General features: G+C 46.6%; 1 protein-coding gene across 1 annotated transcript in view; it reads right to left on the bottom strand.

The window, feature by feature from the left end:
• GRIN2A (glutamate ionotropic receptor NMDA type subunit 2A) overlaps positions 1–14641 on the bottom strand; it is a 374525-nt gene that overhangs the window by 71327 nt on the left and 288557 nt on the right. Inside the window, exons 6-8 of the mRNA XM_059415335.1 lie at positions 10942–11147; positions 5083–5251; positions 4821–4974 (exon numbers count right to left, since the gene is read on the bottom strand). Of these exons, the coding sequence (XP_059271318.1) occupies positions 4821–4974; positions 5083–5251; positions 10942–11147 (529 nt within the window). The remainder of the gene's footprint in view (positions 1–4820; positions 4975–5082; positions 5252–10941; positions 11148–14641) is intronic.

Here is a 14641-nt window from a genome sequence, read left to right as displayed (position 1 = left end):
GAGAAACCCGCCCTCACGTGACTCCGACCATTCAAAAGAAGCTAGTCAGTGTGGATTCATACGTTGACACTGTCCTTCATTCTACAATAGATCTGAGGTATTTTATAAGGCTGCATATAATAGGATAAAAATAGACAAGAGCACATGACATTTTCCAAATTGGGTCAAGGAGTGGAGAAACAAATGGGAGAAAGAATGCAAAAAATGAGACCATCGCGTCCTGTGATCATAGTAACGTGCAGGGGGACCAACGCTCGAGGGGAAGCAAGACTAGACCCAAACAGTCAAGCCTAAGGCTTCTGTACATCAGCACGGGCTTTATTCTTGTTTTCATTTCTATCCTTAAATGCCAGCGGGACGGTGGGCAGGGAATTCCAGAAGGAAAGGGAACATTACAACCTGTTCGAAAAGGACCATAAAATCACGGAGTTGACAGCAATATTGGAAGGTCACCGTCTGCCCCCACCACTCCCATGCTTCCCACCTCACCCTCTGCTCCAGACAGATGAGATTTCTACAAGTTTAAAATCTCGTTGATGCTGGTAATGGGCTTAAATGCATTTGAAAAGTCATTTGAGGATATTACATTCACATGGTAATTCAATGAAAAACATCGCTGAGAGTAGAGGCAATGAAGTAGGAGATGGACAGATGGTTATTTCCCCACCAAAAGGAGTTTAGATCATGCTCATTTTCATAGGGATGTCTCAGAAGGGCAGGCCAAGTCACAAGGTTCTATATCTGAGAACACTCAAGAAAGTTAAGAGCGTTTATATTCAGTCTGATTGAGAGAGCCGAATGGAGCCATTGTATCCGTATGTGACACAAATTTGCTAGAAAATGAACAAAGGCTAAAATTTGGAGAATTGAATATATCTCCACCTGAATGCATCATTGGGAAGAAACTGCCCTTGGATACCAATAAATGTATAATTCTTTGCCTCATAAGCAAACATTTTCTGAGGGTAAAATATAAGAAGGCCAATAACACTTCTTGAAGAGCAGACATTTTATTATTTTTAAATTGTTTTTCTGATGGAGCTAGTAATAATCGTAAGGAAGTAGGCTGGTCGCAAGCCACCTTATCATTAAAGTCTGTGACTCCCTAACACAGCTAGAGGTCATCATAAATTCCAACTTAATGAGCTTACTACATAGCAAGAAACTAATATGTCCAAAGCTTTAACTACACTGGATAATTTAGAAACCAGAAGGAATGCTTTGCAATGCAGTTTTGACAGTGCGGATATGTTAAAAAGGAACAGGTAACAACACAGCCCATTTGGTCTGAATAGGACAAGATGAGTTTGAAGAAATCAACGAGATTGCAACAATGTATCTTTTTGCTGAAATTACTTTGGGTGGTAGCAATACCATGTCCTTGAAATCATTGCAGTTTGGTAGTGAGGTGTATCCACACAGAACAAAGTGGGTAATTAGGGGATTAAAAATACTGAACATTCAAGATAGATAGAAATGGTGAAGTCATTTTCTGAGTTGGGTATGTTCATGGGACAGTGTGTCTTTACTACAGGAGATCTCCGTGAGGAGTCAGCGAGCACGGACATGGAAAGTGCTGGGTGGCGGGTGGTGGTGTGTGTTGCGCACTACACACACAGTATGTGAAATGGAACAGTTGTTTGATTCCATGGTTAAAGCCCGAACCTGGAGCGGGGGCGGGGGTGGGAGTGGCGGGGGGGTGCTCTTCCTGAAAAAGGCATCCTGGTTTAAAACCTGCGTGTTTAGTAATATGATAACTTTTCTCTGCAGGTTGGGATAACATGTCAAAAATACAAGAGGGCATCCTTTCTGAATTCTTCCTTCGCACATCAGTACCTATAAGTGTGCAGTGGGCTTAGAAGGAAGCCGGACCAAGCAACTGATCCCAGATGTCTTCCCACTTGGAAGCAACATCTGTCACTTGACTTGTGATTATGGCATGGGGATAAAAGGCTTCTGAGACAGTGTTCTGGTGTTAGTAAGTTGGGTACCTAGGAGTGCCCTGAAGGACTGCTGTTCTCACACACACACACCATCATGTGTAGAAAAGCGTCAGAGTAATGGTGAAACACCACCATTAGAAGTGTCTAAGGAGGGACCCAGAAATATTTTGGGTGGCTCTGGATTATGTCCTCTACTGGTTTAAAGCAGACACATTCACATTCACGAAGGGACTTCAATCTAGGAGACTCTGGGTCAGCATTTCTTTGGATCGAGTGACCCCATCTGCTTGGCAAGTCTTCGGAAGTAACTGAATGGAAATATCACAAGAGACGCCACCTCTGTCCTTGAAGAGCCACCGGTTACATTTTTACACAAAAACTCAAGAGGCATTACCTGCTAGTGTTTCCAGCGGGAGCTAATGGAGTTTGTGGAGAGAAGACAGGAAATACTGAAGAGTAATGCAATCAGATTTTGAATGTTTGGGCTCTTCCAGATGACTGAGCCAGTGAATGGAAAAATGTAGCTTAGCATGATTCATTATGACTTACAAAACCTGCCGATAATGACCGTAAATAAGAGGGTACACAATCCAATAGGGATGCAATTTAGTGAGTCGAAAAAATATGAAGGCTACTGACGTTAAAACAGCTTTGGAAATAGTTTCCTCTGGCTACAATGTATCTTTATTTTATTTTTAAAGATAGGGTAGGAAGAGTAAGGGTGGAAAGGGGGCTTCACTTAGCAAAACTACCTGGCTTTTTTATGGAAATGTCCTACCAAGGCAGGTAAGATAAAAATCCAGGGGAAACTGGGTTGAGGCCAAATTCGATATCAGCGACCCATTTTTTAATGAGCCAAGCCAGCTGATGGTAATTCCCCCACCCCTGATTGAATTGGGAAAAAAAATTCTCTCTAGCTCACTATGGAGATATGGCGACAAATTGTGAAAAGAAACAAATCTCTAGGGGTGCCTGGGTGGCTCAGCTGTTAAGCATCTGCCTGCGGCTCAGGTCATGATCCCAGGGTCCTGGGATCAAGTCCTGCTCTGCAGGAAGACTGCTTCTCCTTCTCCCATTCCCTCTGCTTGTGTTTCCTCTCTGGCTGTGCTTCTTTCTGTCAAATAAATAAAATCTTAAAAAAAAAAAAAAAAAAAGAAAAAGAAAGAAAGAAAGAAAGGAAAAGAAGCAGATCTCGTGGGGCTCCTGGCTGGCCTGGTCGCTGAGTGTGGGGATGTCTCTCTCCCTCTGCCCCTCCTCCTGCTCCCATGCACTCCCTCTCTCTTAAAAACAAAAGAAAAGAGAAGAGAGGAAAAAAGAAGAAAAAGAAAAGAAAACAGATCTTTTCCCATTCTTTCCATGAACTCACTTCTTCCAACCTCTTCTTAACCTCCAGGGCCAAAGAGCCCTGTTAAAGGGCGTCCTAGGGAGTGGGAAACTGTGATTAGGACAGGCTCACTCACACCACCCAATCACTGCTAAGACTCCGCCTGCGTTGTTCCTGTCGGTCAAGGCAGCATTTTTCCTGGTGTCCTGAGGCTCCCTACTTGAGCTACGGGTCATTATCCATATCAGACAAAGACGTGTATCTGTCGAGAACAGAAGCAGGGGTGCAACGTGAAATCCCGGCAGGGGTAAGGATTTCAACAGCTTCAGTGCACTATCAAAAAAATGCAAACAGCAAATCCGGGCATCTCCGCGAGTGAGGCACAATCCAAAATCCTTGCGGTCAGCATTCCGCTCAAGAGAAGGAAGCAGGGACAGCTTCCCTGGACGGCCCCACGACGGACCAGTGAAGATGTGGGGAAAGAAGACCACCGGCCGGGAGCCGCTGGCCACAGACTGGCTCTGGGATGCGCATGCGAGCTCTCCAGCAGCTGTGCGCGTATCCGGAAACGTGTAAGAAATCTAGTGGACTCTGATCTGCTTCTCCTCTCTTGTGCAGTTTGCTTTAGGGGTTGGCCTCAGCCTTCCCAAATCTGGGACAAACCCACGGATACGGGGGTGCCAAGGAGAAGGGAACGGGAATCCCACCATCTTCAAGGCAGCTGCTCTCAAAAGCTGTTGATGAGAACCTGATACGCCACATCAGACTTTCCTTTAAAGAAAAAACAAATCACGCATGGCTTTGTCCCACGCGGTTTCTCCCTCTCTGGCCAGGCGACTATGTATACAGTGCTAAAGGAAACAGGATGATAAAAAGTAGAGCTCTACCTCGCTTTAAAAAAAAAAAAAAAAAAAAAGAGTTTTATGTCAAAACATGTATTTATGAAAATAGTTAAAAGGAGAGCAAGAAATTTTTCTCCCTTACAAACCAGTCTGCTGGAAGGATAGTCACATTTAAAATATGATTCCATTAATTTTCCATCAGTGTATGCTCTCCAGAGTACTTGCATTTTGTTTATCTGAGTGCCAGTATAAATTACGGTGCGGTCATCGTCATTTTACCCTGAAATCCAGTAAATAAACGGCTGTCATGCCAGTGAGGGATGGACCATGGGAATGAGGACGCAGAATAAAGGCTTATGGGCTGATTTAAATTAACTGTGGACAGGCAGGCTTATTTTTTAAAATGTTTTCCAGGCTCTGAGACGTGTATGTGCTAATCTCCATTCTGTACAATCGGGACCAATACGTGAATATGCGATTGTGTGTTTCAGGATCATTCCGAATCCGAGATAAACGAAAGACATTAATGGGGTTGGCAGGGGGTGTGGGGGTACAGAATTGAGATCATTCAAATAGGACAGGCTCTGGAATGCGGTGATGTCATTGCAAGGAACTGACCAAGGTCCTGCCTGGTTCCATCCTTCTGGCAAACGAGACAAATGCCTCTAGTTCCCTGTTAGGAAAACAGCAGTGACCTTGGTGTCCACCTACCTAGAAAAGCAGAAGGTGAGACAGTGCCGTTGCTTCTTGAAACCATGACACTGATCCCCGTCTCCACAAAGGGCACGGAGAAGTCCACCACTTCCGAGCGCTCCTCGTTGATGGTGAGTGAGCCAACCGCCATGACCGCCCGTTGGTAGACGACCTGCACGCAAGGCAAAGTAGCACAGACCCTTTACCTGCCCTTCCCACCACCCCCCAGCACCGCAGGCGCGCAGTCCAGATTAGAGCCCACGGGAGGAAGGCCACTTACTTCCCCAATCATCCCGTTCCACACATTGTTGACCTTTTTGCCATGCTTCCCATTAGTCACCAGGTAAAGGTCATAGGTGAACTTCACAGTGCGGGAAAGCTTCTTCAGGATATCGATGCAGAAACCCTTGCAGCATTTTTTAACATTCATGCCCTCATTGGTTGAATTGCTGTAGGAGGAAAAAAAAAAAAAAAACACCCCTGAGACCGTAGAATATGAGCACGGGGAGATCTGCTCACCATCATGACCTAAGAGGTTTCCAGTGTTTTCCACGCAGGAATCGGAGGCTCAACAGGAGGGAAGGGCTTTTTCAAGGACAGGCGGTAGTTTATGTCGACAAAAGGACCAAGTGTTCTCATGGACAGTAACCACGACAACGGCTAACTTTTATTGAGTGATTATTATTTGCGCCACGAACAATGCTTCAGGATAATTGCAGAAATAAACTTCATGGCATTTCTCTTAGTTAACAGTAACAGTTTCTCCATTACACCACCTCTTATCTTAATGTTCATGACACCGACAGCCCCTTTAGAAAGTTCTGGCACCTGATCTGAGCTGAACTATAAAAGCTTATCAGAAAATGAAAGAGAGAGACAGATGACGCAAAATTCTCAGCTGAAGGAAGGTTTTGCTTTATGCGATCACTGCGGATGGAGGTTTGCAACCAAAGAGAACAAATAAAGGGGTCTTCCTTAGGAGACGCACTTTCCTTCCGGAGGAAACCGTGACTGAGAACCAGAAGATGGGGGTCCACCTCGTGCCTGAGTCCATGAACTTAATGTATCTTGATGGAGTTATCTGTCAAAGGAGCGCTCCTTCCTAACACTTTCTCTCCCTCCCTACATCACAGAAGTAGAAAAGCTGACACTTTGAAACAGTAATGTCCTTGATCAGGAAAAAGCCCTATTAGAATACAGAGGGTACTGGCATCTTAAAAGCTGTCATCAGCTACCAAGGTGACAAAGGTGGCTTTGTGCCAGCCACCTTGCTCTTGCTTTATTCACCTGGCCAAGTCATATTCAAAGCACTATACAAATCAAAGGACTATACAAAAATATAATTCTTTAAAGGCACTATAAAGTGCCTTCAAAAAGGAAAGAGCGAGCGTCTTCCCAACTAACAGCTGCTACTTGGACAACTCCTGTCGGAAGATCAAGACCTCTCCAGGCGGTGGCCCAGCTGGTCCACACGAGCTCAGCTCCCTGAGTCACGAGTGTCTCTGGGTATCCCACGACGGGGCCATCCACACACCCAACTGTTACATAAGCACTAAGTGATGCTTATGGAGATGCAACATCATAATAGGAAAATACTTCCATTTCCATATCACAAGGAAAAAAGTAGGTTACACAGTGTTCCATACAGAACAGTCCCAGCTAGATAAAAACAGATGAGCTTATGAAATATCTGGACAGAAAAACAATGAAATAGGAAGCGTAGCTATTTTTGAATGGTGAAAAATAACTTCTTCTCTTTTTCGTGGTTTTAGGTTTTCTTCCCCCCACAAATTAACTGCAGTGAGTATATACTACACATATAATTAGACACACACACACACACACACACACACCAAGCACCACTGACGTCTGTCTCAGCCCAGGGACACGGAGAGATTTGACAGTGTGACTTCGAGTAATGGTAGGGGATTGCAAAATGCCATGAACATGACAGAAATGTGTTCTAAGTGCATTAAATCAATGGCATGTCCAAATACAATTTCCTTCTCAGTATCTATCTGGGGCTCATTGAAAAATATGGAAAAACCAATTCTTTATTTTTTTTTCCTGGCCACCATGGGCCACACATCAATGCCTCCTCTCAACCTCTTCCTATCTCTGTCTTCTTTGTCCTCTGCTCCCTACCTTCTTCCGTCAAAGGGTCTTCCTTCTCCTGGTCTGGATTCCTGGGAGAGCCTGGATAGGAGTTACGAACACCCTAAGCTTAAGATTCGGGGTCACAGGTGCACAAGGGTAATCTTCGGCCTCACTGAGAACCTCAGCCAGCTAATGAAGTAAGTACCTCCCCTAGTCTCCTAATAGTAGGTGTACATCTAGATTCAGGTCTACGTCTAGATGCAGCAGTCATTAATACATTCCCACATTACCTACCGTGTGCAAGACATGGAATTATACCCTGGGACCATGGGATGAAAAGACATGCAGCAGAAGCAACAGATGAATTTCTCCCGAGGATTACAGAAACACAGACCAGCTTCTAATTGGAAACATTTATGAGTTCTAATCACAGCCCTGGTGTACGGGCACAGGGGGGTGTGATTTGACCACAAAGACATCTGAGAAATGGCACCCAATGCAATCTTTTCCCACTCCCCACCATCACCCAAAAGAAAAGTGACCCATAAAAGTCCATGTGGAGAAAGGGATCTAATAAGAAATCCAGTTCCCCAGCGTGGCTAGTGGATGAGATCACGGCCGTGGAGGTCGGACAGAGCCACTGAGAGATCCCAGGTCTGTGCCTCACCATCAGAAGACACAGACCAGTTTCTTCACTAACGACCCTCAGCGTGCTCCCTTGCAAATTAAGAAGGCTGGTGCTTACCTTGCAAGAGAGTTGGGGAGATTAAATAAAATAAAGTAGCTACAGCACTTCTCACGTAAGTGCTTAAAAATACATTTCCTCTCTTCTCACCGACCATCTGACAGTTTGGGGGAATTAATCGACAGGGTGGCCATTTATCCCCGATGTAACAAGTCAGATCATTTTTTCTCAATTTTCTCTTCATGCCTTAAGACCCAACTAACAGATGAAAAGGAATGCTTGATTCCCCAGCTCATTTCCTGTTACATATGTTTTTAGAAGACTGATGTGTATCTTAAAGACCCCACCACTCACCATTAGTGAGAGACAAAACGTTTTCCCTGGGAGAAAGTCACCAAGAAAAATAGAGCCATGTTACCTCCCAGAATCCTTCTTAGAACCGATCAGCCTGCCTCAACGGTATCACCTTTAGGAAATGCAATCGATCTGATCTGTGGGAGTGTGGAGATGAATAGGTCCCAGCGACTGCCTATGGCTTTCCAAGATTGTCACCTAGACGTTCAGTAACCTTGTCCCGTTGCCGAGTGGGAGAAGGAAGCTACAAACCACCACCTCCCACAGGAACTAAAAAATGTGAATTTGAACCTGTTGATCTGTGTATAGTCTCTACTAAAAATCTTAATTCTTTTAAAGAGAGTAATTTATTGGGGGGGGAGCGGTGGGTTGGTTATTTTCTCCATGCAAATGTGGCTCAGGACTCGTTGACCTACTGTTGTCAGCTCCAAGGCTTCTGATGTTAAAGATTTAAAGCTCCCATGATTGACTGTAGGCTCTACTTGATGGCCCCATCGAAACAAGAAAGGCACCATTGTCATAAAGGAGGTGCCCTGACTGAGGTAAGGATCCTCGTTGTGTGCCAACAGCCCTGCTTTCTTCATCTGACCAAGCTGTGCTCAAGGACCACCCACCCAAATCTAACTCTGGTTGGACAACTTTCCCGCATTTACCCCTTCTGTCTCCCACCCAGCGCATCAGTCTCTAGCACCTCCCTGGGCTTCCTTCTGTTTCCCAGATCTGTCCATCTCTTTCCTACCTCAGGTCCTTTGCACCTGCTGTTCCCTCCACCCAGAAGCCTCTCCCCCTGTTCTTCACAGGTTCATTGTCCTTTTTTGTATTGTCTCACATCTCACCTGTATGAGCTGAGGGAGCCCCATGCACCTCAAGTGACTCTTGCCTTACACCACCTTATTCTTACCCTTTACAAGGTTTATCGTAACATGGAGCTGTCTTGATCTTTTAGCGGCTGAGCTGTTTTTTAACTGTGTGCGCTCTATATGGTAAGACCCCCGTCTCTTGTCTTCTCTGTTTGCTGATGTAGCCTCCGTGCCCTGCACTGAGCCTCACACATGAACTGTACTTCATGTGTATTTATTCAATGACTAATCTATTCAAAATTTCAACTCTAATGAGGTTCCTCATTGATTAAAAAAAAGGGGGGGGTGAGTTTTCTCCAATCTACAATGTACCTTCATAATCCATTTTGGCATCATATTTTTAAAAATGATCTTTATCTCAAGCAGTGGGCTCCAGGGATCTGAATCTTGTATAACGACTTCCGTTGGAATCTGGGATGCGGGAGGGCTGGTCCCCATTCACTCATACGTTTACACATTATCAACACTGGGGGGTCCTGTTCCGGGATCATCACCGGCATACAAAGACTAGTAAGCCACGTTTCCAATATTTAGGCAGCTCCCACTCCAGGGGCAAAGACAAACTGTAAGCCATAGAAACAGGCGACAGAGAAATCTAGTAGTGGGTGCTGAACATTTTAAGTTCCTTCAAAGTTGTGTGTTAAAACCCTAAACCCCGGGGCACCTGGGTGGCTCAGTGGGTTAAGCCTCTGCCTTTGGCTCAGGTCATGATCTCAGGGTCTTGGGATCGAGTCCCGCATCGGGCTCTCTGCTCACCAGGGAGCCTGCTTCCTCCTCTCTCCCTCTCTCTCTGCCTGCCTCTCCCTCTACTTGTGATCTCTCTCTGTCAAATAAATAAATAAAATCTTTAAAAAACAAAAATCAAAACAACAACAACAAACCCTAAACCCCAAGGTGATGGCATTAGGAGGTCGGGCGTTTGGGAGGTAAAGCCCTCAGGAATGGGATGCGTGCCCTTACAATGGGACAGGAGAGCTTGCCTCCTTTCTGTCTGCTCTCTACCACGTGCTGATACCAAGAGAAGATGGATGTCTGCACTCTAGACATCCGGCTGGTGGGCTCCCGGCCCTCAGAACCGTGAGAGGTAAGTGTCTCTCTTTTTTAAGCCACACGGTCTACGGTGACTTGTCACCGTAGACTGAACAGACTAAGGCACAGAGACACACCCAGGGTTCTGCAGAAGAAGGGTCAGCAAAGCCAACTTGGGGAGGGATAGCAAGGACCGGGGAGAATTATCCAGATGAAAGGAAGGGCTTGGAAAATAGTGACAAAAATACTCCAATGGTAGGCCTTTCCCCTTCGCTTACATCCCCACGAGGGTGTGCTTTCCTTTCTGTTTGCTCTAGAAAGACTAGAGTCAGGGCCTTGGACCTGGTCACGAAGCTTTATGCTTTCCCAGAAGGGTGAGAGGTTAGGGACAAACTCCACCAGAAGCTCTCACAAAAATTGGCAGTTGTTACTTCGGTCGTTAATTTAAAAAAAAAAAAAAAAAAAGGAAATGGCACGGATGGGACACTGGCTTGCTGTCGGTAAGCTAGGAGACCCAGAAGGTCAGGTCCATGCCAATCACATCAGAGAGTCATACAGAAGGCGTACCGTGACCCCCCCCCCCCCCCCCCCCCCCCCCCCCCCGAGAGAATTTTCCAGAATGTTTGAAGAGTGTGTGTCTGGGATATATCATAAAGATGGGATGGAGGAGATGTGCCGTACTGGAGGAGGGAGCAGTCCGAAAAATAGAAATATCTATAAATTTTTAAGGAAAGACTGAAGGGGACAGTTCATGGAGCGCAGTAGTTAAGAATATGGCGGTGGGGGGAGCTGGACGAGCATCTGAGTCCCAGCACATCCGACGACTCTGAGCGTGTTTCTGAATCTCCCCATAACTCAGTACAAATATCTCAAGGGGCCAAAACCACTTCCCTCCTACTGCTGCTGCTGGAATTAAATGAGTGTAAACCACCTGTCATCATGCCAGTTATTACCTCTTTTAAAAAAAAATTCTAATATTACAGATTATAATCTAGTATCAGAAGAGCCTATTTTATATGAGATTTTATTATGGTACTCCAGGTGCCGCTGCCGAGGACAAGGGCTGGCTTGAAAGGGACCGGGCGCATTCGAGAGACGCCACCCCCGGACTCACTTGATTCGGACAAACTTCCGGCACGGCACGGTGTTCCTCACGCACGTCTCGGTCAACGGGTCTATGTCCTCCACGATGACAAAGGGGGCCTCCTCCAGGGTGACGATGCTCAGATGGTTGTCATCCGGCTCACAGTCTGAGAAGGACTTGTACCTTGGCCACACGGCGTGCCGCAGGCTCAGGGTCTGGTTCTCCCACTTGCCCACCTGCATCAGAGAGACAAAGGCACACCTGTGCTTTTTTTTGCAACATCGACTTCTAGAAAGGCGACTCCTTCCCTGAGCGAGGTCCGAGGCATGAACTCTACCCATCTTGAGGGCTTTTCTGTTACTTACCTCCACATATGCTTCTGAGTACATGCTAAAAGAGATAGGGATATGGGGCACCTGGGTGGCTCAGTCATTAAGCCTCTGCTTTCAGCTCAGGTCATGATCCCAGGGTCCTGGGATCGAGCCCCGCATTGGGCTCCCTGCTCACCAGGAAGCTTGCTTCTCCCTCTCCCACGCCCCCTGCTTGTGTTCCCTCTGTCACTGTCCCTCTCTGTCAAGTAAATAAATAAAATCTTTAAAAAAAATTAAAAAGATAGGGATAGAGGGAGAGCAGAGGACTGGGCAGCCCCCACACCCTGGCTTGTCCCCCGCTAATTAATATGGCGATGGTGCCCACACGATGATGTGGGGGAGAGCTCCCCAGGTGATCTTAATGTCCTGCCAGACTTTGGGGCCACTGATGTCGCAAGAGCAGAGTGCACTTTTAGAATCAGAGAAGTCTAGGCTGGGACCCCCACCTGTGCCACTCAGTAGCTACACAAACCGGGCAAACTCTGGACTGCTGGGAACGTCTGTTTTTTCCTCTGTAAACAGCACAACTCCACCTACTTCGTAAGGATGACGTGGCAAATTAAGCAAGACAGTCTGGGAACAGCGACCCACCCCGTGCCCACCACGTAGGATGGACTCCATACTTTCAAAGTGTAGGACAGAGACAAGAGAAGGAGAAATTTTTAAAAGATGCTAAGGGAAGGAGGTTGAAGAGAGGAAGATGATGTGGAAGACAAGTCAGGAGGACTGACTGGAGGCAGGAGAGGAAATCAGGAGCATCATTTCAAACCCAGATATGCTTCTATGTAAGTTGCAAATTAAGGTGAACTGTTATTAATCTGGCCCGAAGCAGGGACTTGGAACGCTTAGCGTGCACCAAGACCTGTCAAAATAGAATCGATCTCTTCCCTCTGAGCAGCAGTCGGCATGTTAGCAAAATCAAATTGAAGGCTGTATGTTTTGAACCTTAATTTTATTTGACAGCGTATTGGCACTATTCGTACACCGCTCCGGGAGAAAGCTGCTCCCGGCCCCGCGCTTCCTCCCTCCTCCTGCTCCCGTGCGCAATTGCTTGACACCACAGGTCAGTGCTTTATTGGTAATACCAACCTCAAGGAAGCAACTCGTCCGAAAAGCTAAGTGCCAAGTCCCGGCTTGTCTGTGTTGACGTGACCCACTCACCTCCCCTCCTGTAATGTGAGTGTCGCCAGAAATGAATTTCAGGCCCGTAAAGAGAATTCAGACATGCCGGACACCCAAAGGGGTGACGGGGTGGCAGGAGAAAAGCCAGATGGGGCTCTCCTAGACCATCCTGGAAAACGTTCGCTGCTTATAGGGAAACATCGCAGGTAGCCAATTACAGAACTGTCCAGCACGGCCGATCCCTTCCTTTGGAAGACAGGAAGGCCTGTAGGAGAATTTGGTCCAACAAATAGGTTCGTCTACCACTGCTGTAATGTGTAACACAGGCCGGGGAGAATGCTGAACCCGTCAAATTCCTCATTCACTCCACACGGATTTCTTAACCAACTGTGTTGTTGCCACCAGCCCGGGAGCGATGATGGATAAAACTGAATGACGCCTGTCTTCTCGGAACCATCAGTCTGCTGCAGGACAAAGACTAGACTAATGGTAATAAACATGCAACTAGAAAAAAAGAGATGGCCATGCTTTTCCTTCTGGGACATGTTCCTTCCATTCATTCCTTTTCTTCCCACTTCTCTCAGAAAAGCCACACTCTTCAAGAGGGGCTGGGTAGTTCAGCAGGTAAGAGAATGGCTTTTGGAGTCACACAGAACTAAGGGCTCATTCCGGCTTCATCCATTTAGCTGGGTGGCCTCGGGAAAGTCACTGAACCTCTTGCGTTTTATGTTCTCTGTCTGCAAAATGCTGATAGCTACAGGATATGACCTTAAGGACTGTAGTAAGTTTCCGATGAGCCAAAATGCCTATGTAGCATCAAGCATAGAACTTAGCATGTCACGTGCGTGGTAGCTGCCATTATTTTATTATTGTTGTAGTCTGCATTTAGGACTTAGCTCAAATACCACCTAATCTGCAAGGGCATGCCTCCTTTCCCTAGCAATATGGAACTCTGCACCTGTCCACCATAGCTCTTCGATGCTGGAATTATTCACAGTGTCAGTTTTGAGCTCTCCTGTATTGTCGGGGAATGTACTGATATGACCCATGACTCTGATCCCCACAAATCCCACAGGGTAAGGGTTCTTCTTCCAACTTTGCAGTTCAGAGAACGGAAGCACAGAGACATAGAACCTGTCCAGACATAGCTGGGAAGCCGTGGAACCAGAGCCATACCACAGGGTTGTGGGAACCCAAAGTTGCTTCTATTAAGTGATTCGCAGTAACCATGTCAGAGCTCCGAGACCCTGAGACCCTTCCTCCCTCGCACAGATAGCCCCGGGGGAGCCCCAGAAACAGAAATCAAGGCAACGACTATTTAGCCAGCAGAATCTTTGGCGATGTCATTGGTCACATCACTATACCCTACACCATGAAGTCAGGCAAAGGTTCCCATCCAAGAATGACTCCCGGGGAGAGCGGCAGCGAAGGTGTCTGAGTTCCTAGAGTGTATTAACATCCCAAGTCTCCCCTAAGTTATTCTCTCCCTTCCCATGTCTACGTAAGCACCCAGCGGGTCAGCCAAGGAGGGCTGGAAGCAAGCGGTGGGTGGAAAAACTTGAACAGCTGCTTTGTCAATGCTGCCGGCATCATCAAAGCTCCCAGGGACTCCCCTGAGTCTGTGGGGTTGCCCTAATAGGCTTCCCAAGTCCCCAGATCCCCAGTCCAGGATTCTCCATACACACGGGGAAAAGAGACTCTCCCCTCCTATGTGCACTTTCACGAGGGATTCTAACTGAGTCAGTCCAGTGTTTGTAGACAGAATGAACAAAGATTCACTCGCTCCTTGGAGCATCTGCATGGCTCAGCTGGTTAAACAGCTGCCTTTGGCTCAGGTCATGATCCCAGAGTCCTGGGATCAAGCTCTCTGCTCAGCGGGGAGCCTGCTTCTCCCTCTCCCTCTGCCTGCCTCTCTGCCCACCTATGATCTCTCTCTGTCAAATGAATAAATAAAATCTTCCAAAAAAAAAAAAAAAAAGATTCAATCACTCTCTAAGTTTTTATGGGATGGCCATTAGACGTCAAGCCCGGCACTAGGCACCGAGGAGACTCGAGAACACGCGATTAAGCTTTCCCTTGCATGGAATTTTTACACTAAATGGGAAGACAGACGTGAGTCCAATATCACACAAAAACACATCCTACCAACTGGGAGGAAGAAAGAAAAAACTGGGTCTAAGAGAACTGATGGTGGGGTTGGGGAGAAATCACAGAGGGCTTCCCTGAGGGGGTGGCAC

Source organism: Mustela nigripes, chromosome 11 (assembly GCF_022355385.1).
Source record: "Mustela nigripes isolate SB6536 chromosome 11, MUSNIG.SB6536, whole genome shotgun sequence".
In the NCBI taxonomy this organism is placed as follows: domain Eukaryota; kingdom Metazoa; phylum Chordata; class Mammalia; order Carnivora; family Mustelidae; genus Mustela; species Mustela nigripes.
The sequence above is the reverse complement of the archived record's forward strand: the minus strand, read 5'-3'. Positions and strand labels throughout refer to the sequence as shown.